Raw genomic sequence first — 13220 nt, 5'->3', positions numbered from 1 at the left:
ACGTTAAAAATCTATACCTTTGCATGTTCCCTCACTGTTATAAAGGTGTATACACATTCTAGGCATTCTAGTCCTGAATTCACATACATAATACACCATTTGCCAAAGAGGCTGAACACAGTGTCATTTTACTGCAAAAGAAAAAGACAAATCTGTGCCAAACATTGCCCATGTGAGCTGTAACATTTTCTTCTAAAAATCCTGACTTGTCTTGCATTAAATGTACACATTTCAAATGTGTGAAGAATGTTTAGAAAGCAGCTTTCAATCAGTAAAGCTGAACCTCATTGCCTCCACACTGCAATGCCTCCATGGTACACATTGCACATTTCTCTTCTGATAGACAGCGCGATGCTGCTGCTCATTTTGCACACAGCCATTGTGAGCCTGGCTCCAGAGTATGTACTGATAATTGCATAGCAGCCCACAGCAGTGTTTCAGGTGACACTAGTGGTGATACCACAAAATCTCTCAAATGAGCCAACTGAATTCTAAACCAAGCCAGCTCCTTGGCCTCGGCACCAGCAAGCCTATATGTCAGACTCTGTGTTTACTGTGCTGTGTTTGTGTGTGTGTCCACTGCTCTCTACTGACTCTGTATTTACTCTGCTGTGTGTGTGTGTGTGCATCCACTGCTCTCTACAGACTGTGTTTACTCTGCTGTGTGTGTGCGTCCACTGCTCTCTACAGACTCTGTGTTTACTCTGCTGTGTGTGCGTCCACTGCTCTCTACAGACTCTGTGTTTACTCTGATGTGTGTGTGTGCGTCCACTGCTCTCTACAGACTCTGTGTTTACTCTGCAGTGTGTGTGTCCACTGCTCTCTACAGACTCTGTGTTTACTGTGCTGTGTGTGCGTCCACTGCTCTCTACAGACTCTGTGTTTACTCTGCTGTGTGTGTGTCCACTGCTCTCTACAGACTCTGTGTTTACTCTGCTGTGTGTGTGTGTGTGTCCACTGCGCTCTACAGACTCTGTGTTTACTCTGCTGTGTGTGTGTGTGTGTCCACTGCTCTCTACAGACTCTGTATTTACTCTGATGTGTTTGTGTGTGTGTCCACTGCTCTCTACAGACTGTGTTTACTCTGCTGTGTGTGTGTGTGTTTGTGTGTGTGTCCACTGCTCTCTACAGACTCTGTGTTTACTCTGATGTGTGTGTGTCCACTGCTCTCTACAGACTCTGTGTTTACTCTGATGTGTGTGTGTGTGTGTGTTCACTGCTGTCTACAGACTGTTTACTCTGCTGTGTGTGTGTGTGTATCCACTGCTCTCTACAGACTCTGTGTTTACTCTGATGTGTGTGTGTCCACTGCTCTCTACAGACTCTGTGTTTACTCTGATGTGTGTGTGTGTGTGTGTTCACTGCTGTCTACAGACTGTTTACTCTGCTGTGTGTGTGTGTGTATCCACTGCTCTCTACAGACTCTGTGTTTACTCTGCTCTGTGTGTGTGTGTCCACTGCTCTCTACACATACAGATACAGCTATGGCCAAAAGTTTATAAGGCCAAAAATAAATAAATGACGTGTCCGTCAGAAATTATTTTATCTGTGTGAGATTTTATATATTGTCGCTGAGGCTGGCAGCGAGATTTACCCTGCTCGCTTTCCCTTGCTTGTCTTCTCACCTGCTTGACATTGTCACTGCTGCTGCTGTGAGTGGGGCATGTGTCCTGCCGGCATCCCACTGGCAGGCATAGAGCAGTGGGGAGTTTTCTCATGGTGTGCTCTGACTGTCAGCTAAGATCAGCCCCATGTGCTGGTGAGTGTTGTTGTTCACTAAAAAAATAGCCATGTATTTTGGAAGATAAAAGCTGTAGGCTTGTATTCTTACCGCCACTGCAAAATATATATATATATATATATATATATATATATATATATATATATATATATATATATATATATATATATATATAAGAGATAAGATGAAAGCACAACAGAGGGACAGACACAGGTTGCAGGGGAAAATAATAATAATTTTAATAAATAAACTCACTCTCTCGCTCGGGCGTCGGCAGCTCCTCGTCCCTCTCTCGCTCGGGCGTCGGCAGCTCCTCGTCCCTCTCTCGCTCGGGCGTCGGCAGCTCCTCGTCCCTCTCTCGCTCGGGCGTCGGCAGCTCCTCGTCCCTCTCTCGCTCGGGCGTCGGCAGCTCCTCGTCCCTCTCCTGCTGCTGGCGAGTCCAAGTCTATCGAGGAGAACAAAGAAAACAAAAAATAAAAGGCCATACACCGGCCGGGTGCCTGGCATAATATATATATATATATATATATAGATATATAATATATATTTATAATTCCTATATCTATATATATTATATATATCTATGGTATATATATTATAAGCAATTAAAGACAGATTTCTGTCTGAAATATTATGATACAGGTCATACTAAAATAAATGACTAATATAGTAATCATGAAATATTGTTTTTTTTTTTTCAGGGTACAACACCCTCTTTTTAGCATTTATTTTATTGGTTATTAAGTGTTTATTCAAATTAAAAACCAATGTTATTACTTTATGAATGCATGTCTATGGCCACTTTATTTATTGCAAAGACACAGGGGCAGGGATTATTTTTAAAAAAAGGTGTTGTCTGCTTTGTTTTTACTTGAAATACACACAAAATTTAATTACTGTACTGCTCTCTTTGTTTTGTAGTTAATTCACGAGGGTAAAGTAAAGCTATTCTGAGATATTTTTCAACTTTAATACAGTGTTACATATAATGGCTTTGATAAAATTTCTAAACCTTGAATGAATATCTTAACATGAAAATTCCATGTTAGTCCAAGCACTAAAAAAAAAATTGCTAAATAAAAATAGATACGGATCAATTTTGAACTGAACATTAGTGACTGCTACTGCTGCTCCTGACATCTGGAACCTCTTTGCTTGCACAAGCGCATCAATATCTGGAGCAAATGACTGGGCTGAGGATATCGAGTTAAGTTGAGAATAACGTTTTGATTTGTTGATATTCGTGACAGAGAAAGCTTGCTGCTTCTCAGGACACACTATTTCAGCAGCTTTTAGCAGCATTTCTTTTAAAAACTCTCCATCAGAGGGATCCCGAGTGGTGCATCCAGTAAAGGCGCTCCACTTGGAGTGCAGGATGCGCCCTATAACATGGAGATCACAGGTTCGAATCTAGGCTATGTCACCGCCAACAGTGGCCAGGGGTTCCTAGGGGGTGGCACACAATTGGCAGAGAACCACCTGGGTAGGGAGGGCTTAGGTCGGCTGGGGAATCGACAGTTCACCATTCACCAGCAACCCCTGTGGCCGATAGGGCACTGTGGTTCTGCAGTGGAGCCACACATCTGTATTGTCCTCTGGCACTATAGGTCTGATGGCCTCGCTGTGGATCTACAGTGTGAAAAATGACAGATTGGCAGGAACACATTTCAGAGGACGCATTTCCCGAGTCACCAGGGGGTTGCACCAGTGAACCAGGATACAAATAACAACTGGGCATTCCAAATTGGGGAGAAAACTGGGCCAAAAAAAAAAACTCTCCATCACAAATTGGGTTTGAAGAAACAGCTATTTTGTGAGCAATAACATGACTTACTTTAACAGCAGCATCACATATGCTACAAGCATTAGAAAACATTGATTGCAGCTTTTTCAGTGATTGTATTTTTCTTGCCACAGTTTGCTTCATAGTGTCTTTTAATGTCGTATTATTTCACAACAGGCACATGCTGCTTACAAATTAAGAACATTGGCTTTCCATTCATGCCCTCAAAGAAATACGAAATTCCCCATTTCTCTTGAAACACACAGCACTCTTGTTCCACCTTTCTCCTCACGGATAAAGACACAATGACACTTGTCACCACAGAACCTTGTTCTAGTATCACTGGTGTCGAACCAGATGACACACTGCCGCCTCACCCACTTGGTCGCCGATTGACAGCAATCACAGCAACATGACAATTTGTGTTGCTCATGTGAAGGAAGTCACTGGAGGTATGTTTGCACACCTGTTCTAAGAGGTGACGGTGAGTGAACTAATCAGTATGTGCTATTTGGGAGTATGTAAATATGCTATGTATGATAACACTATGTAACACAATTTTTGTTCCTGGGTAGTAAATGTTATTTCCTAATTGCTTATGCCTCAAAAGTATAGAATTTATTCCCCACAAACTTTGCTTTTGTGACCAGGACAGTGATATTTTGAAATTTACCTATTTCCAATGATTAAACAACAGATGAATCCAAATTAACATGTATTTATACTAAAGCAATACAAAAATGACTACAAAAGATTTAGAAGTGAGTAGTTTTTCGAGATTTACGATTATACTGTAAATCACTTTCAAGAATCAGCCCCCAAATGTAGTCTCCCATCATGTTCTCGTTATACTGTCCTTGGTAGCGGCGTTCAAAGTCCAGTATATCCTGGTGGAAGTGCTCGCCTTGCTGCTCCGAGTACGCTCCCATGTTTTCCTTGAATTTATCAAGATGAGCATCAAGGATATGGACTTTGAGGGACATCCTACAGCCCATTGTGCCGTAGTTCTTCACCAGAGTCTCAACCAACTCCACCTAGTTTTCGGCCTTGTGATTTCCCAGGAAGCTCTGAACCACTGCGACAAAGCTGTTCCAAGCCACTTTCTCCTTACTAGTGAGCTTCTTGGGGAATTCATTGCACTCCAGGATCATCTTTATCTGTGGTCCGACAAACACTGGCTTTGACCTTTGCCTCAGACAGCTTAGGGAAGAAGTCTTGACGGTACTTGAAGGCTGCCGACTCCTTATCTAGAGCTCTGACAAATTGTTTCATAAGGCCCAATTTGTTGTGCAGTGGTGGCATCAGCACCTTCCGGTGGTCCACCAGTGGTTCCCACTTGACGTTGTTCCTCCCCACAGAGAACTCGGTCCGCTGTGGCCAGTCCCGCCTGTGGTAGTGCGCCTTGGTGTCCCTGCTGTCCCAAAGGCAAAGATAGCAGGGAAACTTGGTAAAACCGCCTTGGAGACCCATCAGGAATGCCACCATTGCAGCCTCTTGATGCCATCTCAGAAAAATGCAGATATGTATCCACTTAGGCAGCTGGAACTAAACTGAACTGGTGGGCTTAAGGCCCCTGTATTTATACTACTATTTATATTACTGGAAAGTTCTAGAAGTTACTCCAAGTTTACTCAGCACTGAATCTATCTGGAATGTTCTGGAAAATAGGTAAATTTCAAAATATCACTGTCCTGGTCACAAAAGCAAAGTTTGTGGGGAATAATAGCCATTTTCTATACTTTTGAGGCATAAGCAATTAGGAAATGACACTTACTATCCAGGAACCAAAAAAATTGTTGTTAAATATAAAAGCTTTGAGGTTTTGGGTTCGACTTTGTAATTTTATAACACAGCCCTGCCAAGAGCCGTGTATTAGATCAGGCCCGCCAAACGAAACGAGTTTGACACCCCTGTTATAGTATATGTGAGTGCATTGTTAATGGTTTCATGATTGGAGTGTATGGTAAACGTTTGGTGAAGACTGAGGAAAAGTCCAGGCAGTTATCATGTTCACCATGCAATGTTGGACAAATGGATGGACACACATGATCTGCAAATTAGGATCCCCATTTTTTTTTTAATGACCCTAACTAGACTATGAGATGCAACCCCAAACAATGGTGTTAAAAAGTGTAAAAACCTCTTTAATAGTTCCAGTTGTCTCTTAAGGTTAGCATCTAATGAGAGCCAAGGGAAGTACAACAGGTATGAACTATACATATAATAAAAAAAAGGATAGTTGCACACGACTCTAAGCCTACAGTAATACAAAAAAGCCAAAAACTATTTTGTCATTCTCTTGATAAAAGATACTGTTACTCTGTCAAAAAACATGAGTTCATGTGACAGTTAAGTTAATAACCTTTGTCGAGGAAAGAGAGGATAGTAATTTTAAAAGGGCATTCTTTATCTCTAGAGGACTAAGTTAAAGATTAATGGTCTCGCATCACAAAATCACCACTCAGCTGTGCATTGTAACCTCAAAAAGATGAGTGCCTGCTGTGCTATATGAATAAATAGAACAGAATACGTGTTCACTACACAGAGTTTTTCTCAAGGAGGCTTGACAGCAGACCATTATCTACAGTAATGTAGTGTCTAATTGTTATTTGAATGATCCAGTTCTTTCACCAACAGTATTACAGCTTCACAATAGAAATTACTTTCCATCTATGGTGCTGCCAGTTCAGAACCAGCATTTCAGGAGTGTCACACAATCCTCTCCTGTAGAGTGTCACACAATCCTCTCCTGTAGAGTGTCACACAGCCCTCTCCTGTAGAGTGTCACACAGCCCTCTCCTGTAGAGTGTCACACAGCCCTCTCCTGTAGAGTGTCACACAGCCCTCTCCTGTAGAGTGTCACACAGCCTCTCCTCCTGTAGGCGTTCCTGGAGTGTGAAGGTGACCTAGTTATTGACATCACGCTCTGGAGCTTGTGGCTGGAGATGTACTCTCTGAGATTAGAGGCAGTATTCCAGTTATTGCTTTCTTACTCCCAGTGCTGTACTCAGCCTAATACAACTTACTTGTTGCATGCTCATACATTCAACTGTCCTCTGCTTTCCCTGCGTGTGGAAGTCCATCACACTCGTATGTTAAAATTGCAGCACATTATGAGCATATATTTAATGGGTTTTTAAGGTTGTAAATTTAGCAAATTACTAAAATAAGTGAAATTCCTGGTCTTGACAAAATAGCTTAGATAAAAAAGTGCTGCAGATTCCTGGTATCTTAATGGTTGGCCCTAGAAATATCCTTGTCTATCCAGAATAAACAAAAAAACAAAAAAAAACAAGTGAAGAGCCAAAATATTCTCAGCACAATAAACGGAGGATCAGTAATGATGTTAATACAATGTCTTTTAAAGCATTTGTTAACTTTCCTATATGTATTTCTGTGTTTCCTTCCTTTAGGCTTTTCAGTGCTATTTTAGAACAAGCAACGAAAGCAGAGGGAACGAACCCGATAGGCGGGAAGGCAGCAGGATTCGATGTGAAAGCTCTCCGGGCCTTCCGAGTCTTGCGTCCTTTGAGACTGGTGTCTGGCGTTCCCAGTGAGTATTCCCAGGTTCCTCCCAGCTGTGAGGAGATGCAGTGTAAGAGATAGCAGTGACGTGTTCAGAGGTTACAAGACTGGGATGGTTCTGGTCCCTGAGTGGCTCACCTGGTAAAGGCATGGCTGTGCCAAGTTATTGATCTGGACAGAAGGTGTTACATTGACCCTGACACCAGATACTGGATACTCACCACACTACACCTGACCCTGCTGGCCAGGTGCCCAGCGAGCAAACGCAGTACTCACCTTTGTCCTGCAGGGGCCGATAGCTTGCAGTCATCTGGGAAAGATGCACACATCCAATGCAAATATTACAGTTACACAAGCTATAAAAAATAGTTTTTGTGACATTGTGTCCCGGCATACATCTTAGAAATCCTTGTGTTTATATAGCCTTCAACAGCTAAGTGAATAACTAAATCACCCCTGAATTCAGATAAGCTCCATATTTTCTGAAATAGTTTAGCTTAGTACTTAATTGCACATCAAAAATGACATGGAATAGGATTACTTTATAACAAGGTCAATTACAAATACACAGACAATCACCTCACACTCACTGCTCAGACAACTGAACAAGTTGAAATAAAATTATACTGAATAGCCTGTCAGAATCCGTGTGACATGCCCCTCATATTTTATATCTGCAATTATGTATTTATTCTTTGTCACTTTATTTCAGATATAAAATCCCCCCCTCCCCCAGCCCAATACAGTATATAGCACATTTGTCAACCACTACTATCTTAGTAAGGCAGTGACATCACTCCAAGAATCTGTACCTAATAGTAGCTTACCTTATTCAGCCAATCATAGCCATAAATGATCGAACTACTAAGCAATCATCTGTGAAGGTGATGCCTGGATCATTAATATTTTGTAAATAATTTTATAGAAGATATGTTAAACATGAGTAGAAGCTGACAGGATTGTAGGTATCGTTGCACTGCAGGGTCATTCCAGCTCAAGTGGACCAAACTTTGGGGAGGTGTTTCCTCTATTTGTGGTTGAGGATGAGACATAAACCATGTGTGATGGAGAAAAGGGTTCCAGGATGGCTGTTTTGTGCATGAAAAGAAGATCAGTGAACACATGCATCCCCACATTGTGAGAACAAGTCTAAAGTTAAGAATGAAGAGAATGAGCTAATAGACGAGTCGTGTCAGTATCATTTGAATGCTTGTTACAATGGCATTGCAACCAAAAATAATTAATTAACTTACTGTCATTGATGTAAGGAATCAAGCAAACCACCTTAGTCCACTTGAGCTGGAAGGACGCATGTAGACACTTGAGCAGTTTTTCAATGGTGTGGTGATCATCATGTATAAACTTCCATTTCAAGGTGATATGTTGCCTGGGAGAATAACAAATTGCTGTCTTTCAGGTCTTCAGGTAGTATTGAACTCCATCATTAAAGCCATGGTGCCCCTACTGCACATCGCCTTGCTGGTACTGTTTGTAATCATCATCTACGCCATCATAGGACTGGAACTCTTCATGGGCAAAATGCACAGGACCTGCATGTTCTTTAGAGACGGCCTAACAGGTAATTCCTCTTTTCAGTTCTTTCCAACCACACAGTGTGTTTACCAGATTCTTCAACCCTGTATGCTTGTGTCCATTCCTCAAAGACTAAGGCAAACTTTTTAAACTCTATAAAAAAAATGTAATGCACTTGGATATATGCGTCGCATAGCCAAAATCTGCATTTTTGGATCTCTTTAGACTTAAAACATTTGAATGACCATAGAGATCACATGCTACTACAGTAAAACTAGACAGTAAAACTAGAGGGATACATGGAGTGGCTGTGTTTAGAAAGTGGTTAGAGTTGATAAAGTTGCATTTGTGTAGTTTTGTGGCTATATTCGTTCTAATCAGTGATTGCATATTAAATAAATTACAAATTTTCCTATTGATTCTGGGTCCACTTAAATGCATTTTTAGTCTTGGCACCAAAAGTATTATGTATATGTGTAATATCCCAAAATATATTCAAAGAGATGTTTAAAGGCCTCTCATACTGCTCCCTGTGAGGCAGTTTGCTCCTTTTCCTACTGTGGCTTGAATATCCTTACACCTCGTGAGCTATTTTATCTCAATATTAGCTAACATATGACTGATACTGTATAGCAGTACTTTATGTGATCCTGTCTTTTTAACAGTGTGTAAATAACTGGCTGAGGCAAGAAAAATATGATTAAAGGCCGGATTATCCGCATTGTTAGAGCCAAAGATTTGCAAAAGATGATGTATTATCACAGTGGGTGGTTATTATTTGTCAGTTAAAGCATTCTTTTCAAACCCCACTTGCTTCACCATCACCAACATTCCTCCCAGAGATAGCATTTCATGCAAAGTTATCAATCAAACCGAGATTGTTTAACTTCACTATTTATCATGTAGTGGAACCAGAATGAACTACAGTATCCGCCGACACCTCTATGTGTTTATACTTTATTTAATGACAGTCAACAGCCACAGCTTTGCTTTCATAGCCTAGGATACAGGCACCAGCATGAGTCCTAGAGTACGTAGGTTAAAGTGCCTTGGTGGCGGTATTTAATACTGCTCTGCTGGATCTCCGTGGGTGTATGCAGGTGTCCTTGCTACCCCTCATGGTAATACTGTGCCGCTGGGTCTCTTGCAGGAATGATTGCAGAGGAGAAGCCGGCCCCCTGTGCCCCAGATACAGCGAACGGGCGGCACTGTAAAAACAACACCAAATGTGAGATGGGCTGGGTTGGGCCCAATGACGGCATCAGCAACTTTGATAACTTTGCCTTCGCCATGCTCACCGTCTTTCAGTGCATCACCATGGAGGGCTGGACCGACGTGCTCTACCAGGTTTGTGACCTCCGCAACACAAGCCAGCCAGATCACTGATCAGGGTGGAGAACTCGGGGCTCTGAGAGACAACAAACGCAGCACAGTATAGTATAGAGAACAGGATACTGGGGATCTGAGAGCCAACAAGCACAGTAGGGTATAGTATAGAGAACGGGGCACTGGGGATCTGAGAGCCAACAAGCACAGTACAGTATAGAGAATTGGGTACTGAGGATCTGAGAGCCAACAAGCGCAGCACAGTACAGTGTAGAGAACTGGGTACTGGCGATCTGAGAGTCAACAAGCGCAGCACAGTATAGTGTAGAGAATTGGGTACTAGGGAGCTGACAGCCAACAAACTCAATACAGAATAGCATAGAGAACAATACTGGGGATCAGAAAGCCAACAAACTCAACACAGAATAGCATGGAGAACTGAATACTGGGGATCTGAGAGCCAACAAACTCAACACAGAATAGCATAGAGAACTCAGTACTGGGGCTCTGAGACCAACAAACTAAGTACAGAATAGATACGATTTATACATAGATACAATATAGTATAGAGTACTGGGAATCTGAGAGCTTCTTAATGTAATACACAGTGTTGGGAATCTGAGAGAGTGTGGATTTTAAATTCCATACAGAGAAACCAGTAAATGCAATACGATAGAGACCTGAAACATATGTCAATATATACAATATATCCTACTTTGCTGTCTTTCCTCTGATTCTTAAAATGAAAGTAGATTGAAATAAATTCTCCTGTCTAATTCAATCTGTTGTGACTGCTAAGAAGCTTCTGTTAAGCACAACCACTGTAACAAGATTATTGCTAAACCTAATCTAAAACTCTTTACAATTCCAATGATAAGTAATTGATCAGAATCTGACTCATATATAACTTAAACACATGCATACATACACACAGTGTTAATATTTAACGACAGAAAAACATTAATGGATTGCCCCTATATTAATACAAATATTACATTACTGTAAGTAATTCTTGTAATGGGATTTTATTTTGAGTTAAAATACAGTGTGGTTGGAAAATCACTTGACTATATGCCCAGAGGAAAAAGCAATAAGCAGTGAAGCTGAACAGGTAGCAATAAACCATGGTGTCCGATATACTTGACACCTTGCAATCTTGTGCCAAAGGCCATTTACAGGAGCGAAATGTGTCGACAGCAGTGGCCCCTAAACAAGTTGTTAATGTCAGAGAAGTGCCTGTATTTCTTTATATTCTGACACTGAAGTGTGACTGTGCTCTATGAGCAACCATAGCAGAGAGAGAAGACCAGAGAGATTGGAGGTTGAAGATGTGTAACTTGTATCTATTGTGCTAGGTGATATTATTCGCTAAAGTAATACAAGCTACTGTTTTATATACAGTACATAAGAGCCTCTACATCTGATAGAGATAAGCAAGTTCCTTACATTAATTATCCCATCATCTTCTCCAAGATCTACTTTTGCACCCAACAGTACTAGCATGCATTGTTCTAAAGAACTTGTTTTTCTTCTCAATAGTTCCAGCAATTAATCATGTGACTTTCGAACCACCTACCTTATAAATGCGTCTTTGCACACAAAAACAACTCGGGACCTCCTGCGATCAACCAAAATGTGCCAAAGATGAGTTTAGTCTGTCCTGTCCTCGACTCGGCAGCCAACACATTCCAAAGAAAAATAGAGTGTTGAGCATCTTAGAGCCAAAATTATTAACTATTAATTATTGGAGAGACAGCATTTCAATAAAGACAACTACAGGGTATTTGTGCCAAAAAAAAAAACAATACAGGTAACCAACTACTGGAGATCATAGAGCCAGCACATTCAAAACAGAAAGCTCCAGAAGAAATATGCAGTGTTCAACAGCAGATTCAATCCAAGATACATCTCAGAACTGGAAATCACATTGCCAGCTTAGTGTAGTTAGGGTGGAAGAGGGGCTCTACACAGCCTGTTCGACAAGGGCTGATTTGAGTGTGGTTAACTACACTGTAATTACGTGTGCTGGTTACATTGTTTTTACACAGCCACTTATGTAACTGTAGTGTAGTTACAAAAGATGCTAATGTAACAGGATGAAGACTGGACGGGAACCGGCAACCTAGCGCACTTCAAGTGAGGGTCTTAAACAATATGCAAAAGAGCATAGCTCCTCTGCATTCAAGGTCATAGAGCTTTTAACCACATCTCAACTAACTGACAGGGGACAGAATGTGTAGTGACAATGTATCACACATCACTGGCCATTACACTAGCAACTGCCAATGTTCTTTCATATTGTAATAATATCCTTTTTTTTTTGCATTGTAACTACACAACCATATGTGTAGTTTGAGTTTAAAAAATACCTTAAACCTGGAGCTGAGAATCATAAATCTTTATTTTAAATGTTTTAAGATTGTGGTGTGGAGTTTAGAATAGTGTTATCTTTGTGCATTTAATGTAAACTGACCTCCAGATCAACCCTCGTATGAATAAATACACTGGAGCTCAGGAGGGAAGGGTTAGGTACAGTATAGCACTGTGATCCACACAGGTGGCAGCATGGCTGGAGTACACTGGTGTGAAGTTTTAAGGTAACATCAATGAGTACATTTACTCTAATTAAACTTTCTCAGGGAATCCCTAGAATTCCAGTGTTTCATTTCAACAGCTTGATCATGAATACATACCTTCAGCGAGTGATTGAATAGCATTGCATTTTACAGTGTACTGCTAGTTTGACAAGCAAGGTAACAGAGAGTTTAAAACCTTAGTTAGCACTCCTTTAAACAGAGACTGCCCTTGCACTCAGCCTCACTGTCCTACTTTCTGCTTGGCTGGTGCTCTCCTTGTCTGCAGCTCACTCTAAAACCAGGTTACATTAAAATAAAAAAACTCAATTTGGCCAGCTGGATAATTGCCTCAAGATTTTCTATCCTCTCATGCGTGCAGCATGGATTTGTGGAAAGCGAATTCGTTTTGGAACACCAGTGTGCATAGAGAGTGCCAGGGGCACGGTCATCAGAGTACTCCAGGCTTTTTCCTATGGCAGCCCTTCTTTACAGAGAAAGGGGTGTCAATAGATTTTGCTTTAAACCACTAAATCACAGCATGCAGGGGTTTAAGCTCCTCGTCCTGTCTATAGTATCTAAATCACAAGGGTGCAAAATCCTGGTTTTAATACTTAACCCAGCCATAAACTTTCATGCATGGATCCTAATGGCACTATACTATCCACCCCCTTGTGTTCCCCTCTAGGTATTTAGCCAGAAATACTGTATTTATTATGTACTTTTTTCCTACTTAGCA

At 41.1% G+C, this 13220-nt stretch overlaps 1 protein-coding gene across 3 annotated transcripts in view; it reads left to right on the top strand.

The window, feature by feature from the left end:
* Positions 1-13220, top strand: part of LOC121318589 (voltage-dependent L-type calcium channel subunit alpha-1C-like) — a 378812-nt gene that overhangs the window by 262138 nt on the left and 103454 nt on the right. For all 3 annotated transcript variants that reach the window (XM_041255428.1, XM_041255429.1, XM_041255430.1), the window contains exons 5-7: positions 6938-7077; positions 8467-8628; positions 9733-9929. In XM_041255428.1, the coding sequence (XP_041111362.1) occupies positions 6938-7077; positions 8467-8628; positions 9733-9929 (499 nt within the window). The remainder of the gene's footprint in view (positions 1-6937; positions 7078-8466; positions 8629-9732; positions 9930-13220) is intronic.

Source organism: Polyodon spathula, chromosome 7 (genome assembly GCF_017654505.1).
Source record: "Polyodon spathula isolate WHYD16114869_AA chromosome 7, ASM1765450v1, whole genome shotgun sequence".
Classification (NCBI taxonomy): Eukaryota; Metazoa; Chordata; class Actinopteri; order Acipenseriformes; family Polyodontidae; genus Polyodon; species Polyodon spathula.
Note: the sequence above shows the minus strand (reverse complement) of the source record. Positions and strands in the feature narration are given on the sequence as shown.